Genomic DNA, 16,154 nt, shown 5'->3' with positions numbered 1-16,154 from the left:
ATGCAGCAGAGTATAAAGTAGCAGAAAACTGAAATATCCAAATAAAGTCGAAGTTTCTGTGTAGTTGTTTTCCACCACTGCTGTCCACAGTGGAAATGTGTCAACGGCGGGATAGTAATATGCAAAATGTAACTGTGAGGTGTGTTTCTGCTGCAGCCTATTTAAGCTCAGCATCACCTCCTGTCAGTGCAAATGAAACAATTTCTCACATAACAGACATGAACTTGCATGAAAAGGACAGAAGTCTGACTGTAGCCTAAAATATATTTCAGCTTTATTGAAACCTTTAACAGGACAAAAAGTAAAGGATTATACAATAAGTGCAAGGTTTGTCGGCAGTTCATGTTAGCCTAAAGCGTCGTGTGTGTAGTTACTCTAATAGGATAGAACAAAGTTACATAGAATACAATTTGTTTGCACATGTTACAGGAGCAAACACATTTAAAAGTCGTGTTTGTGAAACTTATTTTGAAGGAGGAAAACGCTTGTCAGGGTTCATATAGGCAAAGTGGTTTCTTTAAAAGGCCTCTGGGGGGTTTCTTCATTCATCTCCTTCAATGCATAGTTTTCTCAAGTTCAAAAAAAAAAAAAAAAATTACTTTGGCTGCAAGGAGGAGGCAAACATGTGAGAGCGGACACGAATACATCCTGGTATGAATCCTCCGAAATTTAAAAAACACAGGAAGGAAAAATGAAAAATGTCCATGTGTTTGTTCTCGGTGATGTGACGGACCTGCAGCCTCACTGCGGCCGCCGCTCTGCCTCTCGAGTTTCAAGTCCACAGTGACACCAGAGCTCACATCACGCAGGGTTTGATGTCCTGACACACGCTCTGGGGATGGTGGTGGTGGTGATGGTGATAGTAGGATCCGCCAGCCGAGGGGTGGAAGGAAGAGATGCCGTTAAAGTTCAACACAAAATCTTTCCTGTCGCACACCGAGGAGTGGCTCTGATAGCGTGGAATCCCCACTGCAGGAGAACAGATGGGTGAAGACATTAAAAACACACCACACTCTATAATTAGCCCAATATTCAAGTGAGATTTGTGTGAAATTATTCTGCACAAACACAGTGTAGGAGGTTTGTTTTGACCAGAAATGAGTGTTTTACATGTAAAATATTTTCAAAATAAAATTTAAAATAGCCATATTTGTTTTATATATTATATCATTATATATTTGGCTTCGTGAATGAGAAAATATGAGACAATCCCTTATAACACTGATCCTGTCATATAGGCTTTAAAATCAGGCCTAGTTTTGCTATTATTTTTTAAAACTGTAATGTTCCCGCTAACCGCCTCACATCTGTGCGGACTCATTTACAGATGAAAATGTTCTGTTTGTTTATTTAGTTTAGTTTTTTTACACGACAGCAGAAATAACTTCACTTTTAAATAATGACTGTTCAGATGCTCCTTCTATAAACCTCCCACTAGGTGACAGCGCAATAATTCCCCGTTAATTCTGTATTTTAGAAGGCAGAACAGATTCCTTCAGCTGTTTTTAAAATCAATTTAATGCTGTTATTTTTATTTATTTTTTTATTTTTTTACAGATTCACACCCAATATCAATAATCAATATATGCCTTATTTTCCCCTGGAGTCGCCCAGATTTGTGAGGGTATTTAAGTGAGGCTCGGTGTGCGTCATCATTGTGTCTGTGGGTGAGCCTCTCTTTCCAGAAACAGAAAAATAAATGTGGAGGCTGCGGCTTCGTCGAGGTCATAAGGACTCCAGATGTGACTGTTTTTCAGGGGCAGACAGCAGGCTTTATCCTCCTGCGGGCCACAGCTCGCTGCCCTGCGCCCCTTCTCTCAGACAGACTGACAGTCCTGCTCCCGGCCCGACCCGGCGCTGCGCAGTCCGGCGCCGTTTATCCTCCGTACAGGCTCAATTAAGCCGCTGCGTAAAGTTTAACAAGGCCTTCTGTCTCTTGTGGCTACGCGGCGGAGGCTGAAATCCTCCGCCGGTGTGGTCCGACCTGCACAGTCTTTGTTTAGTTAACCTCTGGGACCCTGCCGGGCTCCAGCGTGGCCCCGCTCGCCTCGGTGAAGCCCCCAGCCTGAAATCAAACCTCGGTGTGTTGTGATAAAGTAACTGAGCGTGAACCGGGAGGAGAATTAAGAACGCGAGCACAAAATAGCAGTTTTTCTTAATCTGCTCATTTGGCAAAAATATTCAGCGAAGCTACAGATGTGACTTTTGACATCATGCAAATTGTGCATTAAATGGAGATATATTACTCACAGCAGCTCCTAGAAACAGGAAGTTATTTGTGTATTGGCCTAAATCATTTTGAAAGCTTAAGTTTTTTTTTTTTACTGAACAAGCTTAGCAGTGCATGGTCTTGGGGGCCCTTTGTAATCCAGCAAACATTTAATACAACTTTATTATTCTACTGTAATGAATTAAACAGTTGTTAAATTATTTTGTAACCCACAAATGTTCAGATTTCCCCTTTTTAAGCAAAGAGGGGAAAATAAAATTACACTATTGATTGATATTAATAGTAGTCTATTAGATTTATTTTTGTAAGTCGCCATGCACTAATTCACAAACTCAACTTTCAAATAAGTATTGCATTCCAATTTTAAATATGAATTGTTATTATTAGTAAAATATAAGATTCATAATTGAATGTTCAGTCTTTAAAAAGACCTTTAGTTTGTCGCAGGCCTGTGCTGCAGACAGAAGCCTAGTTACTGATCTGCATCTTGCACTTAGGGCCTGTGTGAAGGTGGATGAGGGTTATTATTATTATCATCACGTGTTTTTATTTGTTCATTTTTATTTGAGCTCTCAGAGGAAGGCCTGTTGGATGAGGCTCACCAACATGAGCCGTGGATGAGTCTGTGGTACCTGATATGTCGGTGGAGTGGCTGTCCCTGCCGTTCTGGTGAAGATAACTCTGCTCCAGGGAGTAAGGCGACATGCCGGAGTGTAACCCGGAGGATGCGGGGCTGCTGGAGGCTAGAGGCTGCTGCTTGATGTAAGGGGACCCTCCGGAGGACGCCCAGTGTGCGGATGTACTGGCGTACGGGGAGTGGCCGTCCAGCGCGCTGGCCATGGCTGGGGAGGACGGTACGGGGCTGCTGCTGCTGTCCGGTCCGTACTCCCCGTTTGGCGCCACTGGACAGCTCGCCATGTACGTGGAGCCGGGGCTCGGGGACATGTGGGGTACGTGGTGGCCGCCGCTCAGCCCGTCGTACCCCCCGGCCATTGAATTACTCATCATGTCCAAGTTGTAGCTGTTGCTGTGACAGGCGAGGGTCGCGGATGGAGCCTGGAAATCGAAACTCTGTGGAATAATGGAGGTGCCGAAGCCTATCCCGTTCATCATCCGATACATGGGCTTCAGAGCCTGACATTTTCTTCTGAAGCCTCTGGGTCTGCGACGAAACGAGCCCTCCTCGAACATGAACTCGCTGCCCGGGTCGATGGTCCAGTAGTGGCCTTTCCCCGGCCTGCCCAGCCCTTTGGGCAGCTTGATGAAGCACTCGTTGAGCGAAAGATTATGCCGCACTGAGTTCTTCCAGCCCTGATATGAGCCCCTGAAGAATGGGAAACGAGCCTGGAGAAACTGGTAGATCTCACTGAGTGTCAGTCGTTTGGTGGGGGAGCTCTGAATGGCCATAACGATGAGAGCGATGTAGGAGTAAGGCGGCTTTTCCGGTCGCCTCAAACCGGAGCTCGTCTTTTTTCCTTTGACGGCGGTGGACGAACTTTCTGTGGCGGCTTGTGGGCTCAGCATGGCGGGGTGCAGGACGCCGGACGCCGGGCTGGATCTCAGAGGAGGCGGAGGGTCCAGCTGCTGCTGAGGGGTCTCGGTCGTCATGTCTGACGTACGACTGGCGTAGAGAGACGAGAGGGAGGGAGAAAAGCCGAGCTGCGAGATGTTTCAGAAGAGAAATATGTCGATCCAGCGGATCGGTGTCCTTGCAAGTGAGCGTTACACCGCCAGTGGTCCTCAGAATCCCAGCGCAAAATGGAGTGAAATCTGTCTCCAGTTACGCACGACTCTCTCGTTACGCACGGTGCTCCCTTGACGCATGAAGAACGCACGGCGGGTACGCACTGACAGAGAGAGGAAGAGGAAGAGAGAGTGGGGGGAGCTGGTTATCCACTGGAGACTGAGTGTCCAGGGCTTCAGCTCGTCACAGGGACTCCACTGGGTATCACAGCGGCGGTAAGTGGTGCTGTGTGGCGCGCCGGGTGGCCATCGACCGCCTTAACAATCTCTCAAGTGGAGGAAACACGAAAACCCCTCGACTTATTGCGCACAACAGTCCAACCAAACAAAGCTCGACCACCTATCATTTCATAAATCTCTCTTCCCTCTGCGAGAGCCCCCCACACCCCTTCTCCTCATCCGCACTCTGCGCCTGCAAATCTCCCTGAAATCAGTGACGAATAGAGCCACCCCCTCCACCCTCTTGCCAAATCTGGCCCAAGTCCACTTGCCTTTCTCAGCAGCGTTAAAGCCCACCATTCTCTCCTCTCCTTGTCTCCTTTCTACCCCTCCCACTCCCTCTCTCCAAGTTCGGACGACACGCAATTAAGCCATCCATCAAACCTCCCCCAGACACCCCGATCAACAGCCACACGCCAGCCGCCCGGGTTAAAAAACGAGCTTTTTTTCCTATATGTATGAAGCTGTGATTTCAGGCCCATGTGCCACAGATCATACATTTTCCTGACACAAATAAACTCCCACAACATGTGCAAAAAACTCCAGAAACCATGATGCTCAAAACATTCGCATAGGCCTGCACGGGATCTGCTGCAGATATTACCCACGCATCGTGGTCAAGCAATGAAAAACGCATCATCTTGTATTATTTGTATTATTTTGCTCATAATTTCCTCCCAAACGGCTCCAGAGGATAACAAAAACAAACTGTCCGCGGTGCCGGGCTGGGGGCGAGGATTGTGAGAGATGGAGAGGTGGTGGTCTTTACCGTGCGTGTGTAAGCGGGGGGTTGCGCTGAGTAAATGACTTTGACATGAGTGGAAGCAGGCTTTTTCCATCAAGCCCGGCCCTGGATACCACACACAGCGCGCCAGTGTCAGCTTACCGCCCCGGGCCAGAGCCGGTCCCATGGGCCCCCCGTTCATTAGAGAGAGAAAAGCGAAATTAGGCGAGCGGGCGTCGACAGTTTCCTCCCCTATGGAGACATCACACACAGATTTGTCCAACACGATGGAGTTATATGTCCCATAGAGATAATATCAACATCCGTGCTGCGATGGAGCGGAGATCATTGGGATTTTAAGAACAAAAACATCAAGGGAGCTTTTTGGTTGTGTTGTGCATGCATCTTTTTAAAAATTTATTATTTTATAATTGTTTGTCTGCATATTTCATATTTCATTGGTTTCACCGTGTCCTCTCCTTCCCGCAGGCCCTGCACCGCCGTTTTGAGAAACAAAATATAAACCACAACAAATCAGTTAAAACTTTGCAGATTAAAAAAAACAAATCAATATTTTTACATTTTGACTCACAGACTCAGATCTGTGTGTCCGTGCATGTGTTTGCCGTCACTGCCTTTTTTAAGTTTACATATAGTCTGGAGGATTTTCCAAACAATAACCAGCAACAATAACCTTTGCACTTTTTGCACAACAAAGGATGTGCGGATAAAATCATTTTCCACCATGACACACAAGAGCAGTTTTGGAGGAGCTTAACGGGCCCCAGAAATTTCCTGCAACATCAAAACTTATGACCCCCGCCGAGATTCAGGATGCCCCGGCCGGCTCGCAGAGGGAATCTTTGTTCTGGGGGCGCTTTGAAGACGGCACGGCGGCGGCTGCTGCTTTTACGCGCCGAGATTATACGAGCTCCTGATTTAGCCTTTTAGAAATATCAAGAGATCCGCGGCCACCTCGACGGCCATTCAGAGGTGTTTTTGATAGAGGAGTCTGTCTTTGGACTCGAGTCACGGCTGGAGGCCCGTATGAGCCTATGATAAGGCCCTCTGTTTGTTTTCATGTTTAGGCTCAGATTATTGTTTATCCCCATAAAATATTAGATTAGTTTTTGAGAACATGTTTGTCGGCCTGCCTGACCTCAGGTAACCCATACCAGGCCTCTTGGAAATAAAATGGTTGTGGCCTACATTATGTTATTTATCAATATGGTAGCCAGAAAAAATATATCAAATCCTTTATTTCCAGTATCTATTTCAGATATTATCACCAACCAATATTAAGAAGCAAATCTGCCCCCCTATAATTTAATGATAATGTTAATTTAAAAAATAGTTATTTTGTTCCTTTTTTTTTTTTTTTTTAACTACACCGCCTTTATATATTAATTAGGCCTGAAATCAACAAAATACATGAACTATAAGCACCATATACCGGGTTCAGGTCCTTTTAACGGTAATCTAATATTCTCCTGGCTGCTCCGGGTCTGCCCTGGTCGCTCCGCCTGTGTTTCCTGTGGCGGTGCCGGGAGCTGTGGAGCTGCCTCTCCGGGACTCTGGGGAGGTCAGGCGCGGTTCAGGCTGCCGGAGTGACAGACTGTTTGGACTTCCTAACATTGTGCCTGCCTTAAAGTTTGGTTTCATAACACTGTGGGCCTTGTTCGTAGACACTCAGCCTCGCAGCAGGCCCGAGTTCCTCCTGCAGGCTGCTGCACGATGAGCGGCTGTGGGGGTCGAAAGAGACGCAGGCTGAGGTGTAAACGCAGAGAAACGTCTGCAGATATGATGGGGGGGTGCGTGTAGGGACACAGCGAGGACAGGAGGCACATGGCAGCCGCACAGACAGGTGTGCTGTTCAGGCCTTTCACCTGCAGGTCGCAGCATTGTCCCTGCAAACAGGAGCGAGTCTCACCTGTCACCTGTCAGGCTGCTCCGGTGTGTCCGCTGCGATGCTGCTTAAACACGGAGAATCTGTCTGTGTAAGGAAATGCATGAGTATATGAGCTGAATACTGCATAAACCACCTCAGTATATGAGGCTAGTTAGTATCAAATCAGATGTTCAAAGCTTAGTATTTATATCCTCAGCTCTTGAATCTTGAGATTAATGCAATAACAAACTAACTGTTCAGTTTCTCCTCCTGCTGTATCATATCCCAGCAGCTCAAAAAAGATAAAAACCTTCCTATATTCACCATGGTGAGGTGTAAAGGGTCAAACCCTTTTCTCCCCCAGCAGATTTAAAGCAATCACTTACTCACTGTCTTTGAAAATGTACAATAATCTTCAGTAATTCCTTCAAACTTTTCTCTTTTTAATTGAATGAAAGAAAATTCATTCTATTTAAAAGGTCTGATTTTTGAGGAGAACTCAGAATCCTGGAAGCGTCTAAACGCTGCAAAGTGATCAGGACTAATAGGAACTGAGTATATTTGAAATCCGAGATATTGGAGATCATGAAGAAAATAAATGAATTATCATTCTACATTTTAATTTCAGTCACATTTATTACACATCAGGTCCAACGCGGTTTCTCGTCGTTTCACTGTTTCATTAGAAGCAGTTTTGGTGTTTTACATGAAGAACATCTCGTCAGTGGTCCGGCGGCTGCTGAGGCTGGGGTCTGTGTTTCAGGACCGCGGAGAGCAACTGAGCCCCCCACCCAAAGCTCCCCACCCCGGACACTAACAGTAAACAGCCTGCAGCGCTGTGTGTGCGCAAAAAGATAATACACAAGACAAGGTTGTGTTTGGATGTAAATCTGAAGATGAGCCCGACGTAAATAAGCAAAAGCGATGTTGATGGAACAAATGACTCAATTAACTGAGGATCAAAAGCTGTTTGATTCGAGATGAGACACATTTCACACCAAGATTTATCCTCTTGTTTCGTGTCCGTTCTTCCATAAACGGCTGCGCACTGATCGCGACAGGCTGCTTCACCAAATCACGTCTTTTTCTATGAATCAAACAGTAAAAGTATTCATATCAAATGGGATGTTCATATAAAATAAAATTAAACAAAAATAAATCTTTGATTAAAGATCCTGTATTTGTGATGAGCTCCTCTGGATGGATGCTTATAGAGGTTATGAACACGGAGCCTTATTTGTGAGTCAGATTTTATTTGCAGAGCAGGAAACAACGTTATGAAATGTTATGTTGTATGTATGAAGTTATGTTTCAGCACTGAAACAGTGTTTTGGTGTTTTATAAATCCGTGTGGTTTTGTTCCATGACTCACTAAATAACATAGCAACGCAACATAATAACTAACAGCAACAGAATCTTTAAATCTTTCTTCATCTTTGATCTGTTATCGTCAAGCGATTGACTTTTTTTTTTTTTTTTTTTTTTTTTACCATTTCTATAAAAAACTACAGGCCAGTATTCATACATTTAAATATCAATTTGGGCCCTAAACTTAAAGCAGTTTAATTCTTTTATTTGGACTATAATCATTGTGATTCAGGATTTAGTTTTTAAAGATTATGAGATCAACATTTCCCTTTTTTTCTGTCCACAGTAAAACCTGCCTTTGTCTGAGTGTCTGCTGCTGAACAGGTGTGAGCCCCCCCCCCCCTCCACCACACATCTGTACACCTGCCTCTCGTCTCTAACAAACACCCCTTCACCTTTATGTCATGTCTGCAATGAATTACTCACAGAACACCAGGGTCCCATTGTTTCACGTTTTTTTATTCATAAAAATACCAGACATGCATGAATCAATCTCAGGAAAACAGGACATTTTTCCATGCGTTTCTAGTGCAGCCACGTCCTTCCCACCGCGGCTCAGTCAATATTTATATATATTTATATATATACAACAATATTTTATACAGCAGGTCATACAAAACATTAAAATATAAATACATTAATAGTTGTATGTTTCAACATGGCGCTTGGTTGCCGTCATACAGTAGAAATGACCAATGAACCATGATACATGAATACAAACACTCTCTAAACACCTCTAACACACACACACACACACACACACACACACACACACACACACACACACACACTGGAATGTTCTGCTATGACAGCAGCTATTTGCTTAGTCACCACACAGTTGGATCTATATTAACAAGACGCCATGTTTGTTGGTTTCCGGACACTTACAGTAGTCATGATGAGACAGACACAGTCCCACACAGTTAAACAGCTAAAGCACTGAAAAGCTAAGAGCGCCCATAAAAGTGCACATCATGGATGAAAACACACAGGTCTGACGTCAGTCCGGGTTCTCAGGACAGCAGGGAGTCTATGTGGAAACCTCGGGCCTTGGCAGGCACCTTGAAGGCGGCCTCGGCTCCGGTCCCCCCCGGTGCTGTCTGCTGGAGGTATGTGAACGCGTCCCTGCTGGGCTCTGTGCCGCCGCTGTACGCCGCGTCTGACAGGTACATGTGTTGCGCCGGGTAGTTCAGAGGGTACGGCAGTACGTGGGCCCCTGGGGGCCAGTAGGGTAGCCGGGGGGCGTGGGTGTCTGCGTCAGCGTGGCTGTCCTCTCTCCGTTTGAAAGGCGTGCTGAGGATGCTGTCTATGGCGAAGGAGCTGGAGAACTTGGCCCCCACCCTCTCCTCCGGGGCGGGGAGGCGGGTGTCCTCGCTGAGGATGTCCGGGCTCTCCTGCTCCTTGGGGGCCCTCTTGGCGATGCGCTTCCTCCTGCGACGGAACACCCCGTCAGCGAAGGTGTACTCGCTGTGCGGGTTGAGCATCCAGTAGTTGTCCTTGCCCCAAGGCCTGGACGGGTCCCGCAGCACTTTGAGGAAGCAGTCGTTGAGTGACAGGTTGTGGCGCACCGAGTTCCTCCAGCCGGTGTAGCTGCCGCGGAAAAACGGGAACTTCTTCATCAGGTAGTCGTTGATCTCTGCCAGAGTGAGGCGGCCGCTGCTGGACTCCCGGATGGCCATGGCGATGAGGGCGATGTAGGAGTATGGAGGCTTGGGTCTGCGGGTGTAGGGCTTCCCCTTGCTGCCGTCGGCGCCCTGGGTGACAGGTGCCGGGCTGTTGGCCACGCAGTCCCCGTCCGACCCCAGCTCGTCCCCGGACAGAGGAGACGCGACTCCCCCCTCTGCGTCCATACACAACTCCAGCGGCTTCTGCACGAAGTGGTGCGCGGAGAAAACTTCAAGTTTCATTTTCCTCAGTGAAGAAGGATGATCTTCCGCCTGTAGTGTCTCCTCTGTTGGAGTCTTGTCTCCGCTGAGCAGGTGTAGCAGTCCAGACAGCAGAAGCGTCTGTGTGTTTGTGTTGCAGGGACTCGTGTGGAGCGCTGGAGGCACCCTGAGCCTTCGTCTGGAGCAGCAGAATACAGATCTGTCTCCGGAGACAGGCTTGTCTTGCTATAATATAATGCCTCGGCAAGGGACGGCCCACAGGGGGAGTTTCCAGCTCAAATCCATTGAAGCGATTGAGTGATTTATGTATGTTTACAATTGGACGCTGAAAAAAAAACAGTGAGAGGACGGCTGTAAAAAATAATTACTCAAAAATATCTATCTATCATTTCTTTTTTTTTTTTTTTGCTCCAAGATTAATAACAAAAAATACTTCTTTTAGTGTCTGTTTTCTGGATTCCAGGTTCTTGAACGGGCTGAAAACAATTCAGTATGTACTCAGTATTCCTGCCTCTGTTTTAAAGTTTTTACTCTTTACTCGCCTCTTATGAAAACAACCGCGGTCCTTCAAGGTGACACAGACACTTAGATTTAAGGTTTTTTCCGTTGGAAAAATGGCACATTTTTACGCACAACAGCAACGCGCTTCCCAAGGCTCTGTACCTGTGTAGATTAGACGTAAACGGGCAGAGAGATGACGTTAGAATAGACAGAAAAACAGACGAGGGTGTTAACTGCTTTTCACTTTACAGTAACCTGTCTCTCCCTCCGTCGGCGCTCCCGTGGAACGGGGAAGTAATGCGGGCGCACAACTGAATAAAAGAGATGGGCTTGGAGGAGTTCCACGCACAATGAATGATATGCAAGCGCTCAGGTTAAGCAAGAGGAATGAGGGAATAAAAAAAGAAAAGAAAAACCAACAACACAAAGATCCCCTGAGAGGTCATGTGAAGTTCAGAGGAGAGGACCATTGCACCTGCATGCAAAGACACAGCGCGGTGACAGGAGCCTGGGTGGAAAACAGGAATCTTACCCAGTGTTTGAAGCACTGATGCAAATGAGTGGAGAAGGAGGCTGCCTGGTCTCTCAAAACATTTGCAAATTTTTCTGTTGAATGTGGATACAATGGCTATTATCTGGGTTTAAATTTAGGTTGTACTTTGGATTTAGTTAGTGTTTCTCTGGTTTTATTGCCTGGTGGAGTCCTAATAATCCAAACCCTTAATGTGAGGAATCAGAGGCATTTATGTTTGTACATATCAGTACACCAGGGTCACACCACAGTATATCCTTTAGTCCAGATCTCACACCTTTTACTGAGAGCCAGGGCCGGAACAAGAGAAGCTGGATTCCTCACCTTTAGTAGTGGCTGGTGTTTGTTGTCCTGGGGCGACCGCAGGCCCACTGACACTGTGGGTCCTTTCTGGCTTGTTGTGCAAAAAGTTACCAAAACTAAAAGTTAAAGCTCTTATTACTTTCCCCTCCTCAGCAGTTTATTAGGTGCCACTGCCCGTCAGCCCAGCGGAAAAGTCAAGAAATGTTCAGAGTGTAGTGTGTTACTCATTAATGTCACACTGAAATGCTTAAATCTGTTAATATTAAATATAAACAATACAACAATTTCCCACATTGGCAGCCCCTAGTGGCAGACTCACAGCAGACAGACAGCAGTGCATGGCATCGCGTGATTGTTGTGCATGAAGTCAACACAACTTTTACATCAGTTTTCACTTCATTCTCAATTTTTTCTTCAAACAAATGTGATTTAAAAACTCCAACAACCACATATAAATTCCACACATTGTGACTTTAATGCACAACCTCCACTTGCTGGCCGTGACTAATAAGCTAATGTAACGCTGTGCCTGGGTGGCAGTAGACACGTGATATTATAGGCTACAACAAGTTCGCTGAAACTATGAGTCACCACTTAATTGTTCCAGAAAAGTTCCAAAACAAAAGCAAATGTGTTCATTTGGAATAACTGGAAGGGCAAATTTAAAACCAATAGATAAAACTAAAATAAGGATAAGACTTCACACTTCTGTGCAGCGCGGCCTGCGGGCAGCTTAGATTAATTGCACATTAAAGAGAAGTGAATGTCAAGCAAGAAACCTTGTATCTACACTAACAGGTTTTAAGTAAATTGATGCCCCTGACACCTGTTAACCAAATATCTGTTTGTCCCAACAACTCTCCTCCTGTCAACACCTCTCAGCTCGATGAAGACGCAGAGAGACGCCGGAGAGTTAACATGAGTTATGAGCTTGGCCTCGGGCCAGTAATAATCATTAAACTGTCTTCTCTGGCACTCCTCCTCTCTCGGCTGCTTGGACTTCTGCGTTACTTCAGCTCTGTGCACTCTCACATTCATACATGTAAAGCTCGGTGCTTAGGAGAAGACTTATAGTGATCCTGTGATAGACTTTGGGAATGATGCTAAACTGAAACCACACTAAAGGCCCCTGAAGGAGTAAAGGCATTTCATAATGATACCATAGGATATAAGATAAGGTCACTATAAACTAACTGCTGCCTACCAGTCTGTTCCTGATAGCACTGAGATATGAGTCTATGTTTGGCATCCTGAGTGGTTTGTCTATCTACTGTAGGCTACATGTTTAAATTTTATCACCTAATTACCACCTTGGATATACATGACAGGCGTGATTGAAGATCTCGTAGTTCCCTGAGCTGTTTATGTGTGTGTGTGAGATAGAGTGTGTGAAGGCAGAAATCGGAGGGTAAGTAGGTTAATTACACGAACATGCACTTGAAGCCTGTGTCTGTTTTTCCAGTCATGTTAATGAAAGGCCTGATGATGGCTCCTTTTTTTATCTGTCAGTTTTGTCATTTTCAAATGCTGGAGTAGAAATGGAACAAGATTGTGTGTGTGATTGTGGTGAGTTATGTTGTTTCAGTCAGTCAGTTTACAGTCGACCTTTTGTAAATGTTCATTCTGAAGAGTGACCGGGTGCAATCAGCGCTGTGTCCCTCTGTTAGTGTCTTCATCTCAGGATATGAAGCATTTAATCTGAGGCCTTCTGAGCGGAAAAACATGCAGTTGGAAGTAGTGGGTTGATAAAACTCAAGGTCAACTTACTAGTTTTCCCTTGGCCTTTCAACCATAACACATGGTAGATGGAGTTTGCTCAACTGCCAAAGAGGTTGTGGGGAAATCACATCAACAAAAGCTCAGTCTCCAATAAACACACTCCATTCACTGATGAGAGCCATTGGATATGGTTGAAAGCTCTGCAAAATGCAAGCAATTGGACCTTGAGTTGGGATTGTTTTTGTCAAAAGTGCTGAATTCTATGTGGCAACAATAAAACTGTTTATGTCTGTTAATTACTTCACAACAGAGGTGTCATAGTGGGGCCCACATCTGGAGAGGGGCCATGGACCATTCCAGGGATTATACTGTTGTCAGGGGCCCCAAACGTTCTTGCAATCCTAAAAATGTGTCCACAAACATCCACAACCAAAATGTGGCTTTAAAGAAAGACTGAGTTTCCTAGAAAGGCTGAGGAGAGAGAACCTGAAGCACAGTCTCGTGCATCAAAGTAAGACACGTTATCCAATCATCCAGAGCCAGTGTTGATATCAGAAACGCTGTAGTGTCAGCCGTGACGGGATAAAGGATGTCAGAGAGACCAAAGGTCATCAGACGTCCTCTAACCAAATTTAGATTGTGGAAACTGCTTCCTTCTCTCACTGGGATGTTGCTGCAGCAGCTGGAGAGTTGAAACCAAAATGTTTTCGTTGAAACTCAGGAGGCCGACTGCTGTGAGCCTAAAACCAGAGCTGAGGGAAGCAGCGGCATGTGTGCTATCATTATCCCCGCCGCTGCACAACACTCGACGAGACACAAAGAGAGTTCTGGCTGGTGGTAGGTGTGCCTGTGTGCAGATGTGTGATGAGGTTGTATTTGATTTCAGTTACTCTGCCAAGATGGCTACACACACACACACACACCTGCACTGAAGTGATTTGGTGGGAAAGGCGAACACACCTGTTTTTACCGTTTTTGTCTTCCACATGGCAATTTGAAATCAGGAGTGGAAAGACAGTTTCCCCACAGGCACCAGTGAAGGGTTGCATTATCGTCTCTCTCCAGGATCTTTGGATTAAGGCTGATTTCAGAACATCACATCATCGGAGAAGGTCAGGACCATCTTTTACCTGTAGGTGCTCGCAGAAGATGATATATTTAATGTTATGAAATCGCCTTAATTGCGAGGTCATTGAGGTCAGAGGAGTCGACTTGGCTCCACACTGAGACTAAAGAAACACACTGTGCTCATATAACCTGTTAACGCGTCTAAAATTGGCACTTTGTTGATTTAGCTTACCTATTGAGATTTCAAGTGTCTTCTTTGAGCAGCAGGAGAAATCTCTTTTAAGTGCTGACATGAATGGAATCTGAGTAATGTAAATTCAGTGGGTGAATCCTTCGCAGCTCCAAAAATAGCCCCACCTCTGCGGCGGTCTGCGCTCACACGCTAACCCTTGTCTGCATGTCTGTGGATGACTTCTTACCTGTATCTCATCTTTGTTTTCTTTCTTCTCTGTGAGTGAAGGGTGTCCAGCCCCCATGTCTTTTTGTATAAACAAAGTACAGGCTGTGTGTGACAGGGAGGAACAGCAACAAGAGGCGCTGCGTAGCTGAGATTCCCAAGATTCCCTGCAGCAGATTTAGTCTCTGACAGAGGCCGCTGATAACAGACATGCTTCACTGGGGCGCACAAGTAGGTACCGCAGTGTGTCGAACCTTAAAGTCAGACATTCCTCATCAATTCCTCTCATTCCTGCACTCGGCGCAGTAGGCACCAGTATAGGGGTTTGTATATGGGAGTGTATGTTTGTCTGCAGCTGGGCGTCTGCTCAGGTGTGGGTGTGAAAGTGTGTGAGATCGCACATGTGTGAAGAGTAAGACGCGTACATTCCATCTAGTTTATTCTTCAAACTGTGATTACTGTAATTATCCAACAATGCGGCCCTCTAAACGTTTGCTGCCTGTTTTGTTATGCTCCTGTGGAATCATACCTTTGTGTTTTGGAAGATAAATAGCGGGGGGTCATCCAGTCCATATAATCAGAGGCACACCTGAACACTTAGGAGTGACAAACAGAAAGTTCCCACGAAGCTGCTCTGATACATAACATGAGAACTTTCCGTATCAGATGCACTCTTGGGCAACTGCTGCATCAGAAACATATGGCGAGATACCTGATACACAAATACAGTACATGCAGTGACTCACCGAGGGTTTAATAATTGTGGTTTGAAGAGTGTAAATCTCTGCTGCTTCTGTGTCAGCGATTAATAAATGAAATCTGATAAAGTGAAGCAGTATATCCCGCAGTCAGTTGGCAGCCGCTCGTTGCTATTTTGGGTTCTCCTGCATTCTTACCTGAGGTGTTCACACCCTGCCAGACCAACAGGGGAAAAAAAATAGATACATATAAATAAACGGAGCCAACAAGGGTGTAATTAAAGTAATTAAGGAAAGAGGTGAAGCACAGGTGAAGCACAGGTGAAAGGCAGCCTGGCACTACTAGGACCATGTGACTACACGCAAAGGCAGTGATGTAATTCTGGGTCCCCCCTGTATCTTATTAGCTTGATACATGCAATGTTATTTTTATGTTGGTGGCGTGCAAAGAAGAGAGGTTGCTGCCCTGTTTGCTCTGTTTTCTTTACAAAACTTATGCCACAAATGTCTGTGCGCTAATTGGAACCTTAATTGTGCCACACCAGAGGGATTTAAAATGTGGTCTTGTTACAAGTGCAAGACCTTTTTTAAGTGCCTCTAGTCCGCAAGTGCTCAGCTGGTCAGTCCAAGTGCCTCTCTCTTGTCTATAAAGGAGCTCCTCTGATCCCTTTAAGACCCTGTTGAGCCCAATTTCTCCATCTGATGGATCCAAATGACCCTAAGATCAGACCAAGGACACCTCTGGTCAGCAAATGAGCTATTCTGGTTGGCCCTACTGCCCCTCTAGTCAGCCCAAATATCCCTTTGATTGGCAAAAGCGTTCCTTTGGTCCCCAAGTTTTCCCTCTGATTGACCTAAGTGACCCTCTGGTCAGCCCA

General features: G+C 45.7%; 2 protein-coding genes across 2 annotated transcripts; both read right to left on the bottom strand.

The window, feature by feature from the left end:
• Positions 1-250: 250 nt before the first annotated feature.
• On the bottom strand, positions 251-4,383 carry LOC139626280 (forkhead box protein F2-like). Its single transcript, XM_071486563.1, has 2 exons — positions 2,863-4,383; positions 251-969 (listed from the first exon to the last, which is right to left on the bottom strand). The coding sequence occupies exons 1-2, from the start codon at positions 3,836-3,838 to the stop codon at positions 797-799; spliced, it is 1,149 nt and encodes a 382-aa protein (XP_071342664.1). The 5' UTR covers positions 3,839-4,383; the 3' UTR covers positions 251-796.
• A 4,227-nt stretch (positions 4,384-8,610) lies between these two features.
• Positions 8,611-10,277, bottom strand: LOC139626279 (forkhead box protein Q1-like). The gene has a single exon (XM_071486562.1). The coding sequence runs from the start codon at positions 10,077-10,079 to the stop codon at positions 9,186-9,188; it is 894 nt and encodes a 297-aa protein (XP_071342663.1). The 5' UTR covers positions 10,080-10,277; the 3' UTR covers positions 8,611-9,185.
• Positions 10,278-16,154: the final 5,877 nt, after the last annotated feature.

Source organism: Trachinotus anak, unplaced genomic scaffold, assembly GCF_046630095.1.
Source record: "Trachinotus anak isolate AG129_WGS33_773 ecotype Australia unplaced genomic scaffold, CSIRO_AGI_Tana_v1 ptg000010l, whole genome shotgun sequence".
NCBI lineage: Eukaryota > Metazoa > Chordata > Actinopteri > Carangiformes > Carangidae > Trachinotus > Trachinotus anak.
This window is presented reverse-complemented; position numbering and strand designations above follow the sequence as displayed.

Excerpts from the sequence above, each read along its gene's own strand:
- LOC139626280 (XM_071486563.1), bottom strand. The coding sequence starts at position 3,838 with ATGACGACCGAGACCCCTCAGCAGCAGCTGGACCCTCCGCCTCCTCTG. Across the intron at positions 970-2,862 it reads CCACTCCACCGACATATCAG|TGGGGATTCCACGCTATCAG; the intron begins GTACCACAGACT and ends GTTCTCCTGCAG.
- LOC139626279 (XM_071486562.1), bottom strand. The coding sequence starts at position 10,079 with ATGAAACTTGAAGTTTTCTCCGCGCACCACTTCGTGCAGAAGCCGCTG.